We start from the raw sequence: 19,255 nt of genomic DNA on the forward strand, positions 1-19,255 counted from the left end.
AAGGCAGGCGCTTATGCCGCTGAGCTAAATCCCCAGCCCCCAAAAGATTTCTTAATAAATGTAAAAAGAATCTCTAGAAGATATGAAAGTTTTTAAACTAGAAAAGAAAAGCACTGCGCAGGAAAAAGCATCAAAGATAAATACCTCATCGTGAAAAGTTGCTATAGCTAACAGCTCATGTCCAAAAATGAAGGTAGACGACCACAAAAAACTATAGTTCCTACTTTCTGTTCATGCGCACCCCATCTTTCCAGCACCCCATCTTCCAGCACTACGTTTGAGCCAGAGTGAAAGATCATCCGGTGGTCACTCCTGAGCCCTGTACTCAGGCCCATACCTCCTGATGGCTTGCAATGAGTCCTGCTGTCCCACTTGGATGAGTTACAGGGACTTAGGTATGAACTTCCCTCATTCCCAGTGCTCGCACAGACCCCTGGCAGGATGTGCGTGTGTCTGAGTGTGAAGAATGTCACAGAAAAGGTCGTACCTGTGTGACTTGTAAAGTGATCCCACCAGGCTGGGGGAGTATAGTCTCTTGCCTCTTAACCACAGAGCTGGGAAGTGGCAGAAAGTCCTGAGAGCTTTGCCCCCTAATCTTGCCTCATTTGGAACTTATGATACACAGCAATGCCTTAGTTTAAAAATGCTTGCATTCGCAAACAACTCAGTCCACAAACGAAACCATTTGGCCAAATTTTGTTCCCATTCAGAAAAACCACATCCGGTGACAAACACAACCACTGTCATCTTCCCCACACAAACACAAATGCAGTCATCTTCTCCAAAATCATCAAACAAATTAAATTCATAAATCAAGGTACCCTTGTAGTAAAAAATATCTAGTCATTAACTGGGTGTGGTGGCACACGCCTTTAATTCCAGTACTCCAGAAAGCTGAGGCAGGAGCACTACAAGTTTAAGCCAAGCCTGAACTTTACCGGGACTCTGTCTCTCAATAAATAAATAAATGGCTGGAGGTGTAGTTCAGAACAAAGGCCTTGGATTCTAGCCCCAGCACTGAGGGGTAAGGGAAGGTGCTGGTGTTTGTCCTTGATTCTAAAACCATGGAATTTCCTGTTATTCACAACAAACACCTCTCATCCATATCTCAATTTATGTTAATTAAGTGACTCCTGGGGGTTGTTCAGATAACTTCAGGATGAGGGGTCGGTCACCAGAAAGAACTCACGATCAGAGGGTTAGAATTTTCAGCCCTAACCTGTATCTCCGGGGATCACCTATGGTCAATGCTTTAATCAATTATGCCTATAGAAACTGTACACATACATGAATAAACAAAGGCTTCATGAATAAATCGAAGTCCTAGAAAGTAGCACCCCAACAAAGGCTACAGAAGCTCCCTATGCCCCTCCAACAGCATACCAGATGCATCTCTTCCCTTGACCCTGAGTTTCATCCTTTGTACTAAATGGGTGAACATAAATTGTTGTTCTGAGTTCTAGCAAATGAAACATTCTAGCAGATTATGAAACCTGAGGAGAGGGTTTTAGGAATTCTCAATTACTATATAAACTGAGAGTCAGAAATACAGGTGGTGGCTGGTCAGATGGCAGTGGGTTATTGGAACTTATTAACATTAGTGTCACTAAAGTTGGTATACCACCCCCCCCCCCACTGCTAAATTTGACTGGCTTTAAAAAAGAAAGAAAGAAAGAAAGAAATACAGGTGGCCTGGCCTGGGACTTGTGACTGGCATCTGAAATGGAGGCAGTCATTGGGATGTAGTTCTTTAACTTGTGGAATATGACACTAATTCCTAGTACACAGCATCAGAAATGAATTGATATTTTGGACAGCCAGTTGGTATCAGGAGATTGAAAAGAACAGCCTCTCCGAAGTTGCAAAGGAACAAAGGCTCCAGAAAGACAGCCCTGCGGTCACATAGACCAGTCAGGTGCTCCTTCAGACAGATGTCCAGGGCCAGCAGGAAATCAGGCTCTTCTCTTAAATACTTGAAACCAGAGTAGTTGGTCTACTATAAATGAGGTTTTTAAAATTCAATTCCCTCTTATTGCTCATGCAGATCTGAAATGATCTGACCAGATGGCTGGTGCTCTATAATTCTTGGATTGCTCTCATCAGTTGTTGATGATTTGGAATTTTTTCCTCCACCCCTCTCCCCATGAACGTGTTCTGCACAGGCTTCCTGTGTGCTCCCATTAAGTGGCCTCTTTGTGCTTTGCCAGTGTTTCAGAGACTCTCATACACGCCTGATGTCAGATCAGGTCAATCAGGAGCCCCAGATTTGTGCCTGGCTACACTTTCCTGAGCCTGCATGAGGCCAACAGGCAGCTCTGGCAAAAGGATGGGACAAGGGGCCTTTGCCCAGGCTGCTTCCTCTCCTCCACTTCTTCAAGCTCCCAAGGAAACAAGAGGTAGCAAAGGTATAATTTTAAAATGGTGACTCCAGCCATTATTAAATATGTCCTGGGGGCCAGGCTCTCTGCAAAAACAGTTACAATGTAAATTTTATTTCATTTTAACACCATTTCTGTGAAGTAGATATTTTCATTCCTACTTTCAGATAAAGAAACTAAGTTTCAGAGATTATACACAACCTTATCAAGGCCACAAAGCTCAAGAGGAAACCTGCAGAGAGGGTGAAGCTTTGGCATCATAAAATTTGACTAACTGCCCCACTGAGATCACAGGGTTAAAGAATGAAGGCCCTGGCCTTGCCACACCATCTTTTATGCCCTCACTGAGCACCAGACACTTCCACTGAGATCTCCAAAACTATATTGGTGATCTTTTTTTTCTGTATCCCTCGTGAGTCTATATAGCTTATAGAGGGTAAGGTTATGTCCTTTTTGTTTCCCAGAAGACAGTATTGCACAGTGATTAGGAACTGGGGTTCACTACCAGAAAAAGCTGGGTTTGAATTCTGACTCTACCACTTATTGATTGTTTGGCTAAATCATTTCTTCTGAGACTCAGTTTTGCCTGTAAAAAATGAGGATAAGCTATAGCATCTGCCCTCAAAGGAAGCCTGGCAGAGTCAATGCTCAGTAAATGTGAGCTATTATCTATATCTCTGGCTACAAATACAGTGTCTGGCACAAAGTAAGATCTCAGAAAAGGCTCTGGGAGCAGAAGCCCTGCTGATTCTGGCTGTGACCAGAATTCTGTAATAACAAGTGCACAGGCACAAAATCCTGGTGTGTGCAGGGTCCTACGCCCCAACAGATTTCCGAGTTTCCTGCCCAGAACCACCAGGACCTGCCAGCAAACAGCTTTCCTCTGCTTGCTTGTGAACAGCTGATGCTGAAGCCACACTCAAATGCTTGCTGTGCCTCCGTAAGGTGAGGCTGCTCCCAAAATAAACCAGAAGAAAGAGAGACAGGAAAATCACTTCCAGGAACAAGCAACTCCCAGTGAGGATGCTGACAGTAATAACAGAAGCAAACAGACTTTAGGAGAGTAAGCTGGAGCTGCTCCAGGGCTGTGTGGCTGGGACTCTAACCACTTGGCTCAGCGGGAAGGCCCACAAAGTCACGGGCTGCTCCCATGGTGTGTCAGGCTGTACCAGGCAGTCTGAAATCTGGCCTCAAGTGAGCCCAGCCAAAACCAAACAGCCCACATGTCCTAGTATCCCTCTCTTCAAGGCCTAAGGAAAACAAAGCTGCACTCCTTCCTTATGAGACCTGAGGAGACAGAAAGTACTGAACAGGTGGAACTTGATGGGGTCAGCAACTGTCAATGTAAACTGGCCTAGAACAAGGATAGCTTAGCAGCACAGAGCTACCTGGCAAGCACAAGGTCCTAAGTTCAATTCCTGATACTTTTAAGTTTTAACTTTTAAGTTTTTTTTTTTTAAAAACGTCCAAGGAGATCCACCATCTTCCCATGCCATGCTCTGACTCTCAAGCAAGAAATACTCTACTAATCCTTCTGATCACTCTTACTTATGGTCCTTCATCAAATCTGCTATTGAAGAAGAGAGGGAGAACATACTGTGATTATAGAAGTCTTTCTTTCACCTCTTAAGTTTCCTTTCCTAGGCCTCAGGAACAGTAAGATCACAGTCCTATACCCATACTGGCATCCAATTCCACAGCTGAGTGGAGAATTTACCATTAAAACCAGTACAGCTGCATTTTGCACGATGCCTTCATGGCAGGAATTGGGTAGAGTGCTCTGCATTCTCCCATCTCATCCATACAACAACTTGTGCAGCAGACCACATCAACAATGGGGAAACCGGAGAGCAGAAGGATTCGGTGATTTGCCCAAGGTTCCCTGAGTAGAACCATTTGGCATCCAATTGAAGAGTAGAGGCAGCGGGATCAAGAGCTGACCTAGGCTGAGCTACATAACTAGTATGAGGCCAGCCTGAACTATACCATGAGTCCCTACCTCAAAAAGATGAATGAAAGAAAGATAGATAGATACATAGATAGATAGATAGATAGATAGATAGATAGATAGATAGACAGACAGACAGATAGATAGAGGATAGAAGGAAAGAGGAAGAGAAGAATTCCCCAAGCAGAAAGCAGAAGCCAGGACCAGCTGGGCCTAAATTCTGTGCTTTTTAACCACTGAATAAATTATTCTGCCTTCCCATTTACCTGCCCATTCCAAGAGGCTCCCAGGACAGGCTATATTCATTTTAGCCTTTAGGTAGCTATCTTCGAAGCTCCCAGGCAGCATTCAGAATGCAGTAAATTCAGTATTAAAACTTTAGAAGCTAGTACACATATCCACAGAGACCACTAAGAGATCAATTTCCTAATATCCACACAGAACTCCTCAACCCTGTACTGGGACCTAGAGCACCCTGTATCAGACATTGAAGCCAGACAAGTGAACCACCTATGCTCCCTTGCCAGTCCTACCTTGTGAAGTAAGGTGTAGATGAATGGATGGGTGGGGCAGATATGACTGCAACTAGCAGCGCTTCCCCGCTGTGCGCTTAGCTGCAATACACTTGCCTTGTGCAGAAGGTGAGTCTCAGAGCCCACAGCCCAACTCTGTCGCATAGGCTCTGGCTCTTCCTCCTCAGTCATACACACATGGCCTCTTTAGCCAAGATCAACAGCCCCACTACCAAGAGGGCTGGACAGGGACCCGGGGTCAGACCATCATCTTCAGTCTGTCTGCAGTACAGATCAAGGCCTCAAAAGGGGAGCTACTGACTCAGCCACAGAACAGGGAGGAAGTAGGGGTTACTGCTTCTACTCTCTACCCCTGAGAGATCCTCTAGTTTTGGTCCTTACAGAACACAGGAGCTCAGTTTTCAGAGAAGCTGGTGGGAGGGCAGCCAGAGGTTGGATCTGCCAAACCCATTATTTGCTCCTAAACTTCCCCTGCCCAATGCAATTAGTTCCCACTTGGCTTCTTTGGTGTTTTACAACTCTACTGTGGCAGCAACTATCTGTATGCAAGCCCAACAGGAGCAATACTGCTACCAGAAAGCTGGCTGGCACAGCAAATACTGTCCCTTCCAGCACAGCAGCACTGGGGGCAGTGAGGACATGGTGACAAATGTCAGCAAAGAGCTGGTGAAACTACACAGCGGCAGCTGCCCAGGCTTGCCATTCACCTTCCCACTGTACAGAATGCAAACAGCCTTCTCCTGAAAACAGTCCCAAGTGTCATGGTGGTCATCAGCCAAGGACAACTGCAATGGAAGGAGAAGGGGGAGGAGAACAGATCCAGGCTCCACAGTCAATGACATAGAGTAAGTTAGCTGAAGTGACACAGGGCAAGTTACCTAAACTCCAAGTACCAGTGCTTTCACTAGAACACAAAGTTAATAGTAACTGGTATTGTTGTGAAGACTGAATGAGATTATGCACATGAATTACCTAGCACTGTACCTGAATCTGATAAACGCTCCATAATTGCTAGCTATTTTCAAGATTATTTTAAGCCCTAGGTCCAGGGTTAGAAAGCTATTCCTTCTCAGGATTCTTCATTCAAAATCCCGGCCCAGGTCAGCCCCTTTCTTTTGGGCACAGGTTTCTTTAACAAAGAATACCCTTGCCCTGCACCAGTGCTCAGGACTCTCTCGTGAACAATATTTCAGCAGCATTGAGCCAAGCAGCAGAGCCCAAAATAGCATTTGCAGAGCAAGGCACATGTCACTGCCTCTCCTGTGCTTCAGAAGTGCAAGGAAAGAAAGTTTTCAATCACTTGCTCAGAAAACACGGCCACCCACCATCTGCCTTCCTTCCAGGGCACTCAGATCCCACAATCTCTGTTCTGCTAGAAAATAAAGGTCCCCAAGCTTTGCAGCAGCAACAGCTACCATTATGATGAACCACATTGTTCCTTTCCAGCAGGCCAGAGAATGGTTATTCCTTCGAAGCAGTCCTGTGGACAAAGGTATACAGTCTGAATTCAGACTGTGTTTTGAAGGGACAGTTGCTGGACCTCGTACCTGGCCGAAGGGCCTGCCACTCATAGGTTGGTTGAAAGACCTCCAGGACTTCGGCATCCATCTCCTCCTCCACTTTGGTGTCTTTTTTCTCTGACTCTTTGGTACTGCTCTTCTCTAAGCTGGTCAGGGCAAACTTATTCTGTGAAAAGAAAACACAGGCCATGACCCATTACTACAAGGCTCCAGGCAAGCAGAGAGAAAACAGCCTGAGGCAGCATATTCTTCCTCCATACCATCTCTGCTCCTCAGACATGTTCGGATACCTGCAATTTATTTTAGAAGGTCAGCCTCAGAAACAGCACATGTGAGGCAATATGGTTAAATGAACACAGCATGCTGTCATGTGTATACAGTACTTTTGTAAATGCACAAAGAACAGCTCTCAACAGTTCATGCTATTTCAAGGGTATTAAGAAACATACTGAGAGAAGGACTAGTAAATGAGAACCTTTTACTTTGTATTTGACATGTTACTATACTGTCTAATGTTTACAGCTCACACATAATTTTAAAATAGAAAAAGATATTTATAAAGGGAAAAATATACATATGAACAGGAGAGTAAGATCTCAAATGGCCCTCACAAGGTAATAAAAGCTGCTTGGGACATTCCTAACCAGAGAATGGGCTGCAAGTGGGACGGTGAGAGTCTAGTTAGGCTGAGGGAGGAAGACGTCCACAATGAAAATTGCTCCCTAAAGCCTGTTTCCTTCCTCCATGGAGCACACAGAAGGTTAAGAGATAGAGCCCACTGAGCACTCTGCTCAGAAGACAGAGATGCAGATAAATACAAAGTATTATTCATTTTGCTCCTCCCCGGCCTCCCATCTTTCCTATTCCATTTTTTAACCTGTTCTTGCATAAACGCAGTAAGGCCTTAGTAAAATGAAAGTAGAGGGTTCCAAAGCACCAGGAAATTATATTTTGGAGAGGAACCCACAGTAGCAAGGGGAAAGGCTGTTTGAGCACTCCTCCCTTCTCTTCATAAACACCTTTCTATCTCTATCTCTCCCTTCCTCCCTCCTTTCCTCTCTCCCTCTCTTCCTTTCTCCCTCTCTCTATTCTCTCCCTCTCCCTCCACCTGCTCCCCAACCTCAATTCCTCCCCCAAAAAGAAGTTTTTTGGTTGGGGTGGTTTTTGTTTGTGTTTTTTGTAGTTAAATCACTCAGGATGGTCTCAAACTTTTGATCTTCCTGCCTTGGTCTCCATAGTACTGAGATTATACGCATGCACCACCATGCCTAAGAAGTGTATTTCTTAAAATCCTCTTAGGAGCCTAAGTCTGTGCTCTCATTTTTTTCTCACAATTCTAACCCTAACTCCAGATCAGAACTCCTACCTCCTTGGATTCCTCAATATCTGTTCATTAATTAGCTAACAAAAAAAAGGTTAAGGTGTTAAAATGTTGGTAGTGACAATTTAGACCTTTTCCAAGGAATTGTGCATTTTAACAAGAAATAAAAGCATACTTTTTGTTGTTTTTTTGTTTCTGAGACAGGGTCTTGCTAGCAGTTCACACTGGCCTTAAGCTCACTTCATACCCCAGGCTGGTCTCAAACTTTCAACGATCGTCCTAACTCAGCCTCCTGAGGGTTGGTATTACAGGCATGAACCACCACACCCATCTTAAGCATACAATTTAAATGACAGAATTTCATGCTGTGTTAAAGAGCAGTAAAGAAAATATTTTGAGTAAAAAAAAAAGCTCTCAAATCAACTCACAAGTACTGAGGGCACCAACTCCAGTACAGGAGTTATACGAAGTTCGAATTCTAATTTCTTGTGATTCTGGGAAAGTTACTTGATTTTGTAAGCCTTGATTTCTATGTTTGTAAAGTATAAAGAATAATAATGTCTAGTTCATATATTAGATGAGGTACTATATATGTAAGGCACTGGTCCTGGGTTACACAGGCTCTAGGTCAGATTAAGCTACACTAATCTACATCCAATCGTGACTATACTATATGGTTTCATCAGGTCCAGTTGGAGTGGTGGTGTGCAGCCTGGCCCTCAAACTTCTCTTATCTCCTTACCTTGAAGTTTGTACAAAATTGAGTTCAAAAGAAAAGTAGAAATAAAAGAGCAGTTATGCTTGTAAGTCTGAAAAAAACCAGACTGTCAGGAGGACATAAACATCAAGGAGTTCCAATAACTAAGTTTCCTCAGGGCAGGTATTGCGCTGGTCTCTTTAATCACTTGGGGCCTACTTTATAACTGCTGAATATATGAGTGAATCAATGAATGAATGAATGACTTGCCACACAGACAAGCAGGTGTGTCTCTTGGGCCCAAAGTACTTGAGATTCCTGAAGGTAGGCCTAGCCCAAGACGTAGAAGAAAGTCTACGTTGTCTGCTTTGTATCCAGACTTATATTCCACAGCCATGGTAGTCAGTTCCTGTCAGATATATTAAATCACAGAACTAAGAGAATATTTTTAAAAATTACCTCAAAAGTATGTCAACTAACTGCCTCCAGAGGCCAAGCAAGAATGGATGTGAGTGAGTGAAGGGGCAGGTGTAAACAGGGAGTTGTGAGTCCGAAAACTGCAGTCCTCCTGCCTTGACTAAAACAGCAGCTGCGACTCAGCTGGCCCACAACTGCCGCATAGGAGTTCAACATGAAGAAAAACAGGAATCCAGATTTTATGTGAAATGTTCTTATTTTTAGAACAGTAAGAAGGCCAAACTAAACATCTAAATTTCAAATTGCAAATTTGCTTTAGTGTACCAATAGATAACTCCTGGCAGGTGTGGCTGTAAGCAGACAACCAAACTGTCATCATCAAGAGAAGTAGGAACAGGCAAGATGAATGGAGACAATGAGAAGACTGCAGGAAGCCCTTCAAAATCCAGGCATGGTTAGTGTCATTAGTAAGGTTAACAGTAGGGTCAAAAGAAGAAACTAATCACTGTATCCAACAAGATGGCTGCCTAGAGCTGTCTGGCATGCTCTTCTCTACAACAGAAGGCCAAAACAAAAAGTTACTTCGCTGGCATGTGTGAGGCACAGCAGTAGAGTGCAGTGGGGATGTGGCAGAGAAACACCATGGAACTTGGCGATAGATGATGCCCTTATCAAGAAGGGATCTAAGACCAGGTGGGCATAGTGGTACAACTGCCAGGAGGCCGAGGCAGGAGGATCACCACAAATTTAAGGCCAGCCTGGGATACAGTGAGCTCAAGGTCAGCTCTGTGGGAAAAGAGTAAACAGGAGATTCCCAGAAGTCTCCACTCATACCATGGACACCTGAGGCATTTACTGCTGGACAAGTCTGTAGCCCTCACAAGTCCGGAGCTCAATATAGGGAACTACGAGGTTACTACACCAGAAAAAGAGCTCAGTTCATGTTATGCTGTCCCCTACCAAGGCTCCCTGTTGCATAGTGCCATCTTGAGACTATACCTGGAGTCCTGTGAAGAAGCTGAACACCTATATGCGCTGCTCAGCCAACCTACCTCTGAAAGCAGCCAGGCATCCCCTACCAACCCAAATCCCAGGAAAGTAGCCTGACAACTAGCACTAAATGGCTCAGTTGCTGGAAGAAGTTAATATGGTTCTGTCTATTCTCAGATGGTTCAGCCCAGTGAGGCTCAGAGAAGACAACAGGCAGCATGCCCTGAGCAGTGAGCCCCAGAGGCCTAGCAATGTTACTCATGTAGACCTTCAACACACACAAGTTCCCCATCTGGGCCAACTGATCAAGCACAGCCCAACCTTAGTGTAGCTCTTACCCTCACAGACACTCTGCTCCTTTACTGAGCATGCTATAATATACCAGTATTGTGTAGCCCAGAGCCAAAGCATCCTTTGGAAACTGGCGAGAGCTATGCTTTTGTAGCCACACAGTACACCCTGTAAGCAAAGGTCCATCAGAGTAGTCCCATTTTCACATGACCCATAGAAACTGACAGGTATCCCACACACAGAGTTCATTGCCTCTAGAGTTACCAATAAACTCATCCCATGTAAGAGAACTTAAGTTTAGCTATACAATCCCCATAGCCCAGAGCACAAAGATATCACTACCAATTACAGGTAAAGAAGTTACATGCACTGAAGTGCCAACTTGGAACCAAAGCTAATGCAACCTATCTAATCAATACCCTAGGACTTAACACCAGGAGAAAATCTTTTACTACAAAAGTTACCCTATAAAATTGGTAGAAACAATTAAGCCTTCAGATACACAAATACCAAACATGAGGCATGAAAAAAACAAGGTAATAAGATGCCTCCAAAAAGACATAATAGCTCTCTATCAATAGTTCACAGACAAAAGGAAATCAACAAATTTCCTGAAAAAGTTCTTTAAAGTAAAAATTTAAGAAAACTTAATGGCTATGAGAATAATGAAGATAGCTGGGGAAGTAGCTCAATGCTAGGCATATGCAAGATTCTGGGTTCAATCCCCAGTACCACAAAAAAATAAAAAAATAAAAAAAATGTTTAATTTAAGAAGAGTATGCTGAGAGATAATTTAACAAAATTGTGAAGACAAATCACTGAGAGAACCTCCAAACAGAAATCCTGTGGTTAAATAATTCAGTAGGCAAAGTAAGAAATACTGTGTAGTACATGTGAGAGCCTCAATAGCACACTAGTTCAAGCAGAACAATTTCTGAGCTTCAGGAAAGATCTCTGCCATGAGGTGAGATAGTTGGCCCTACCACACTGTTATGGATTGTGTTTAGATGTCCCCCAAAGCCTCATGCAGTCATGGAAGCAGACTTGTGGAGTTTGTGACTGACTGATGGTCCAATGCTAGGATTATGGGTGTAGCTGCTACACACACCCTAGGGTGGGTACCCTATATACAATACAAGGGACAGAATTCTCTTGTGTTCCTCCCCTTTTGCCCTTGTTGCTTTTGTTGTTTTTTGTTGCCATGAGTGATTGCCCCTGTAACACACCACTCTGCCTTGAAACCAACTGATCGAAGCCTACAGAAACTGTGAGCAAAATAAACCTTTCCTTCCTTCGTTTTGGGCATGGGGTATTTTGTCTCAGAAACAAGAGAAAAGAAACCAATACACAAACATTCCCTGTAATGATGTTCTGCCTCACTACAGGCTCAGAAGCATCAGAGCCAAAAGACCACAGACTGAAACCTCTGAAACCCTGAGCCACAACAAATCTTTCCTCTTTTAAGTTTTTTATGTCAAGCATTTTGTCACAGCAACAAAAGTTGACTAATACAAGAAAATTAGTACCAAAGGTAGAGTTGTTGACCTGAACAAAATTGGCCATAAGATTCAGAAGCCTTTGCAACTTGTTTGCAAAAGTGTGGAAAGGTTTCTAAGTGTTGGCTAGAGAAGTCTTAGAATATCATAAGCAGTGTTTAATGCATGATTCTGCTGTGAGTTCACAAGACCAAATGTTGCCCAGAATGCAAACAGTAAAGACTATGTTGATAAATTTTCAGATAGAAATGATAATGCTACAGTTCATGTATGCTAGTCTGGCAAAGAACTTACATAAGTTTTTGTCCAATGTCCTGAAACTATGTGAGGCTGAGTTTAAAGATACTGGACTAATTAATCTAATGAAGGAAATTTCAAGGCTTTACAGCATTCTGTCTGTGTCACTGGTATTGCTGGCTGCCTTTAGCCAAGTTTATAGCAAAAACTGGGAGCAAAAGTCATATTGGAAAGACCTGAAAAACATTTAGTTTGGCCAAAAAAAAAAAAAAAGTGTCAAGCTGAGCCCACATAGTGCCATTAAAAAGAAGTCATGTGGTAGTACCTGCACTGGGACAATAGGAAAAATGCATTTCGGGAATTAGGGGGAGGGACTGCAAGTTTAAACATCTAAAAATATAAACTTCTTTGAAAAACTTTGCTTTAAGAATGAAACTCATGGGTATATGCTTTTACATGGCTGTCTAGGAAGTCATTTTTCTAGAATTCCTTTCACTATGCCCAGCTCTCCAGGTACACAGAGGCCACGGTAGTCATAGTCTAAGTAAGTCAAGCTCAAGCAGAACCAGTGATTGCTCAAGCTGGTACAGATCTTAGCACTGTTTACATGATGCTGGGCTTGCAGGCATGCATAATATAAGAGTTGTGGATTCATGATGGGTTCTCCCCAGATTTCAGAGGAGGGAGGTCAGGCAATAAGTGATAGAGTCAGAATCTCTGAAGACTTCCCCTGACAAGTATTGCATGAAGATACAAGAGTGAAGCTAAAGCTGCAACAGAAACCTCAGAAATTTAGAGATGACAGGAACATAGAATGTCTGCCATAGGCAGTGAGCAGAGTCAGTCTAAAAGTTACCTCCCAAATTACTGGAGGCCAGTAAACTACAGCCAAAAATAGACCATAGATTAGGGATGCTCAAGCCCTTCAGAGCTTATATCCTGCCACCATGAGCTCCAAATGCCAGACATGCAGCTTCAAAGTTTAATATCTGGCTTGCTGAGTTTTTGTATTACATTGGTCTGATTCTTCCTTGGTATCCTCCTAGTCCCCCTTATAGAATAGCAATATTTATCCTGTGTCTGTTCTTCCACTGCACACTGGCTCACATAACTTCTTTGGGTTTTTATTTTTACAGGGACACACAGCTAAGAGCTTGCCTTGACTCTCAGAATTGACTTTGGACTAAGATTTCTGAGCAACACTAGAACTGTTAAAAACTTTATACCGTCTTAGAGACAGACTAAATACATTTTTAATTATGAGATGACATGAGCCTTTGGAAGCCAGGGATGGAATATTAGAAATATTAGATATGAAATGTCCTCATGTTTTAAAGGCTTGATGGCCAACTAAAGGTTTGGAAGTATAGCTTTTAGGAAGCTGATTGAATTATAATGGTTCTTATCTCATAATGGTTCTTATCGCATTATTGGGGGGTAACTTTGGGAACAGGTGCTAACTGAAAGAAGTACTTTGCTGGGATCATGCCCAGCAATGGCATATTTTTCTCCAGCCTCCCCTTCCTCCCTCCCTCTCTCTCTTGTACTTCCTCTCTCCTTCCTTCCTGTGTGCTATGAGGTGAGCTGCTCTGCATCACCACATGCTTCCCCTTGTGATGTTCTGTCTCACCACAAGTACAGAAGTAACAGCCAAATGACCAAGGACTGAAACCATAAACTAAACTTTTCTTCCTTTAAGTCGTTTCTCTCAGGTATTTTGTCACAGCAATCAAAAGCTAACAAACACAGAAATTCATGGGACACCACTAAGCAACCAACCACTAACAAGGGATAAGATATGGAAAATCTATTCAATGCAATAATTGTTGACAATTTTCCAAATCTTCACCAGCTATGATAATATATATCTGTAATCTCAGCTACTTGGAAGACTGAGGCAGAAAAATCACAAGTTCAAGGTCAGCATAGGCAATTTAGTGAGATCCTATCTCAAAATAAAATGTAAATAAGTCAGGTGTGGCGATGCATGCCTATAATTCCAGCTCTTGGGAAGGTGATACAGGAGGATTGCCATGAGTTTGAGGCCAGGCTAAAGTACATAGTGAGTCCAAGGCCAACCTAAACTACATAGTCTCATAGATAGTGACACCTTATCTCAAAACAAAAACAAAAAACACCCACTTATACAAAAGGACTGAAGATATAGCTCAATGGTAAACTGCTTGCTTAGCATGTGTGAGACCCTGGGTTAAAGTGCCAGTTCCAAAAAATTTTTAACAGAAGTTCCAAATCTTGTAAAATATATAGTTATCCAGGTCTAGGAAGCTTAAAGGATGCCTAACAGATTCAACCAAAAGAAATCCTGCCCATGACATGTTACAGTCAAACTGTCTAAAGTACAAGACAGAGAATCTTATAGACAAAGAAAAACATCAATTGATCTGTATGTAAGGGAGACTCATGGACCAACAGAGATTCTCTGTAGGACTCTGCAGGATTGTGCAGGCCAGGATGGAAGGAGCATCACATTCAAGTCCTGGAAGGTGAAAACTGGCAACTGATAATACTGTACTCAGAAAACATCCAACAGAAATGAAAAAAAAAATCTTCCCATGATAAGCAACCTGAGGATCTAGCTCAGTGACATAAATGCTTGCCTGGCAAGTGCGAGGTTGCAAGTTTGATCCCTGGTACTAAAAACAAAAAAAGACTCAACATCCCATGATGAGCAAAAATGGAAGGATCATTACCACAAGACAGGTCCTACACTGGAAGCAAAGGAATTAAAAAATAAGACCTAGTGATACACTGCCTAAAAGAAACTCAATTTACACAGACGAAAAGTGAAGAGATGGAGAAAGGCAAACCATTCAAATAAAAGTGAGCAGGAATAGCTATATTTACATCAGATAATATACATTAAGCCAAAAACTGTAAAAGATGACTGTGTTAGTCAGCTCCAACTAAATAGCTGAGAAAAACAACTCAGAGAAGAAAATATTTATTTTGCCCCACAGTTTCAGAGGCTTAAGTCAATAGCCACATGAGTCCATTACTTTGGGCCTGTGACAGGACAGAGACATCACGATAGAAGGATATGCCAGAAGAAAACCGCACACCCTCATAGACATCAGGAAGCTGACCAAGGGTGAAAGAGGCAGAGAGGAAGGGGCTGGGAACCAGACATAGCCCCAGTACCTGCACCCATGATCCCCTCCTTTCAACCAAGCCCCATGCTATTTCCATCACCTCCCAATAAACCCATAAAATTATGATTATCATCAATGAATTAATCTATGATAAAGTTACACCCCCTTATGATCCAGTTACCTTCCAAAAGCCCATCCTCTGAACATATGAGTTTTGGGGAGCTTTTTAAATCATAACCATAATAAAAGCAAAAAGGTTACTATATAATCAGTTCTACAAAAAGAAAACTTTTTGAACCCAATGCTAATACCATGATGGTTGGGGATTTTAACACCCCACTTTCATCAACAGATGGATCATCTACACTAAAAAAAGTTAACAAAGAAACATTTGAGTTAAATTACACTGTAGAAAAAATGAGCAGACATTTGTAGAACATTTCATCCAACAGCTTCAGAATACACATTCTTCTCATCGGTACATGGCACATTCTTCAAGATAGACCATATGTTAGGTCACAAAATACGTCTCCAAAACTTCAGGGCAGTTTAGTGAGAACCTGTCTCAAAATAAAAATGTTTAAAATGGGCTGGAGATATAGCTCACCACTTGCCTAACATATGCATGGTCCTGAGTTCGATCTCTAGTACCAGAAAATCAATATTATAGCCTGTATCTTCTTTGAACACAATGGAATAGTGAAGTCACTAAGAAGAACTTTAGCCAGGTGTGGTGACATATGACTGTAATCTCAGCACTTGGGAGGCTGAAGCAAGAAGATTACTATGAGTTTGAGGCCAGCCTGGGCTACATAGTGAGTTTAAAGCTAGCCTAAACTACATAGTTGAGACCGTCTTAAAAAAAAAAAAAATAGATTTCAAGGGGCTGGGGATTTAGCTCAGCGGCATAAGCGCCTGCCTTGCAAGCAGGCAGTCGTGAGTTTGATCCCTGGTACCGATAAAAAACGAAAAAGACCAAAAAAAAAAAAAAATAGATTTCAAGCAAATAATCTAACAATGCAACTTAAGAAACTAGCAAAGTAAAAAGATATTCTCAAAGGAGAAATAAATAAAAGACAAAAAAAGAAAAAGAAAAAATACAAAAGACCAGTAAAACATAGACTTGTTTAAAAAAAAAAAGATAACAAAATGGACAAACCTTAAGCTATATTAACCACACAAAAAAGAAAATACCCAAATAAATAAAATCAAAGATGAAAAAAGAGTATAACAGAAACCAGGATATAAAATAGAATACCAAATTGTCAAAGAATGATAAATGAGACATTTGTAGGAAAATGATGGAAAATATAATGTGGAATGAAATAAATGAAACACACAAGCTTAAACACCATAAGCTATCTCTCATCTGAGTGAGCAACAGTACCAACAAAAAATAATATAGGAAAGATAGAAAGGACAAAGGGACAGATCTCTTGAAAAGGAAAGGGGCCCAAGGGAGCTAAGATAAAGGACAGCAGGAGGGGAAAGGTAAATAAGAAAGCTATGCCATGTACACAAGCCTAATAACTCCAATTAATGTAAACATTATATTCCATAACATGAGCTAAGACAAATATCAACAAGTATGAAAAAGGGAATAGGAGAACTGGTGAAAGAGGGAGGAGAGGCAAAGAGGGAAAGGTATAAAGAGAAAAAGAGACAAGCTGTAATATATATATATATCACTCCCAAGATGACTAAAAAATATATGAACTACAAATACACACTAATAAAAATAAATTTTTTTAAATGGAAAACACAGAAATATAAAGGATCATTAAGGACTATTATGAACTTTATGCCAACAAATTGGAAAAATAGTAAGAAAGGAAAAAATTTCTAGGCATATATAACCTATTAAATTTGAATCATGAAGACATAGAAAATCTTAACAAATCAATAACCAGTAACAAGACTGAATTGGTAATAAAAAGTCTAATGAAAGGTAAGTCTAGGATTGGACAGCTTCTCTGCTGAATTTTACTGTATCTTCAAAGAAGACCTAACATCAATTATTAAGTTATTCCAAAGAATTAAAAGCATCAGAAATCTTTTAAACTCATTCTATGAGATCAGCATTAGTAGAGCATCAAAACCAGGTGAGAACCCAACAGAAAAATAAAACTACACACTATTATCTTTGATAAAGATAGAAGCAGAAAATAACAAAATAGTTGTAAATATACTCCAATAGCACATCAAAAAGATTATACACATCAATCAAGTAGAAATGATCTCAAACATGCAAGGATGGTTCAATACATATAAATTAATAAACATAATTATCATGTCAACAAAATGAAGAACAAAAACCATAATGATCATAATAGAAGCAGAAAAAGCACTGAATAAATTCATAGGAGCTTCATGATTTAAAAAAACTCAAAAAATTAAATATTGGAGGAAGACACCTCAATACAATAAAGGCTATACAGTACATGACAAACCTGTAGTCAACATGATGCTGAATGGGGAAAAGCTAATACTATTTCCTTTAAAATCCAGAATAGCTGGTAACTGAAAGCGTTTTTGGCATGATAAAAGAGAGACTATAAAGTAAAAATAGCCTTTACTCCAAGGACATGGAGAGAACTCCATGACCTCGGGCGGCCTGGCTTTCTCTGCTGGGACGTGGGGTATGGAATCTATATATAATCTCTGACCAGTGGTGGCGCTTAGGGAGGGCATTGATTAGCCACAAGGAGCTGATTGGAGTTTTCCTCACATGAAAACAGGAAGGAGAGTTGCAATTAAGGCTAAGGAAGAAGCTGGAAGTGATAAGCCATCCTGCTTTGGCCTTCCGCCACCTTAGACCACCGCCATAACCATAATTTACAGTAATACAGTAATTTATTCTAGGGCAAGAACCTTTCAGTAACGTAGCTCAGCAGCACAGTGCCTACCTGGCAAGTGCAAGGCCTTGAGTTTGATTCTCACTACCAAAAACAAAAAAAGTAGATCAGCTAAAATCTAGAATAGATAAAAATGTCTGCTTTCACTGCTTTTAATCAAAATAGCATTAGATGTCTTAGCCAGAGCAATAAGGCAAGAGAAGAAATAAAGGACACCCAAATAGGAGCAAAGAAGGTCAAGCTATCCTTTTTGGCATATAATGTGATTATAATATATATAAAGACTTCACTAAAAGAACGGTTACAGTACACTAAAAGAACTGACAAGCAAATTCAGTAAAGCTGTAGGACACAAACCCAACGTACACAAATGAGAGGTATTTTTATATACCAATAATAAAAGGAGAACTCAAGAAAATCATCTCATTGACAACAGTTACACACACAAGCCACATAATAACTTTAATCAAGGAAATAATGAATCTCTACAATGAAAATTACAAAAGATTGATGAAAGAAATTGAAGACGGAGTGTCACGATATTGTCTAGGTTGGTATCAAACTCCTAAGTTCAACTTCATCCTCAGCCTCCCAAGTAACAAAGATTTTGGGATGCACTGCCTTATCCCGTTCAGCCAATTGGGTTTTTTTTTTTTTTTTTTTTTTTTTTTAATAAAAGCAGCAAGACACACTAGAGAAAAGAAGGACTCTTTAATAAATGGTAATAGGAAAAACTGGTTATCTATATAGAGAAGGGGTAAGCTAGACCTATTCTGACTATATAAAAAAGTCAATTCAAAGTGGGTCAATGATTTAACTATAAGACTGAAAGCCATGAAAGTATGAAAAGAAAATTTAGGGAAAATGCTTTCGGACATTAGTTTTGGCCTACGAATTCCTGAACCTCTGGAGGTCCAAAGTTTATACATTGTAACAGCAGGGAAAAGTTATTGGAATTGTCATGAGTAAATTCCAATCTACCACTTCCAATGCAACACATGCGAGAATAAAAGAGATAGAGACATTCCCGCAGTTGTGGGGAGACAAGAAGTCCCAAGTCTAGTCACAACAAAGGCCACAACCCAGAGCCAAACCCAGGTTTTAAAATTCTTGAAGAGGAGAGTGGCTTAGGGTTGCGTGACTGTGAGAATGAAAGACACTATGTGAATTCTGTGAGCTGGACCAGGTAGGAGAAAGAATGGCACCTCTGCAATACAGAGAGAGGTACGCAGAAAGAGTACCCGATTCTGGTAATAAATAGCTTCTAAATTTGGAGGAATCTATATAACAATTTGAGGAAGTATCTTGTGTTTGGGATCAGCTGACGTAGCTCCGATGCTGGCCTTTATCTGCCCTGGGGTATCATTGCTTCTTTTCTTCCCCCAAGCTCTATCCCAGCCAACAGCTTGGGGTCTCTCTGCCTACTCATGCTGAGTAGAAGGGAACCTTAGTGGGCTGCACA

The 19,255-nt window shown here is 41.3% G+C and overlaps 1 protein-coding gene across 8 annotated transcripts in view; it reads right to left on the reverse strand.

Annotated features, from left to right (window-relative positions):
- Sil1 (SIL1 nucleotide exchange factor) overlaps nt 1–19,255 on the reverse strand; it is a 314,976-nt gene that overhangs the window by 189,644 nt on the left and 106,077 nt on the right. For all 8 annotated transcript variants that reach the window (XM_003477414.5, XM_013141127.3, XM_013141126.3 and 5 more), the window contains one exon: nt 6,407–6,545. In XM_003477414.5, coding sequence (XP_003477462.1) covers nt 6,407–6,545 — 139 coding nt within the window. The remainder of the gene's footprint in view (nt 1–6,406; nt 6,546–19,255) is intronic.

This window comes from Cavia porcellus, unplaced genomic scaffold, assembly GCF_034190915.1.
Source record: "Cavia porcellus strain 051 isolate PalLab524CR breed Dunkin Hartley unplaced genomic scaffold, mCavPor4.1 scaffold_21, whole genome shotgun sequence".
In the NCBI taxonomy this organism is placed as follows: domain Eukaryota; kingdom Metazoa; phylum Chordata; class Mammalia; order Rodentia; family Caviidae; genus Cavia; species Cavia porcellus.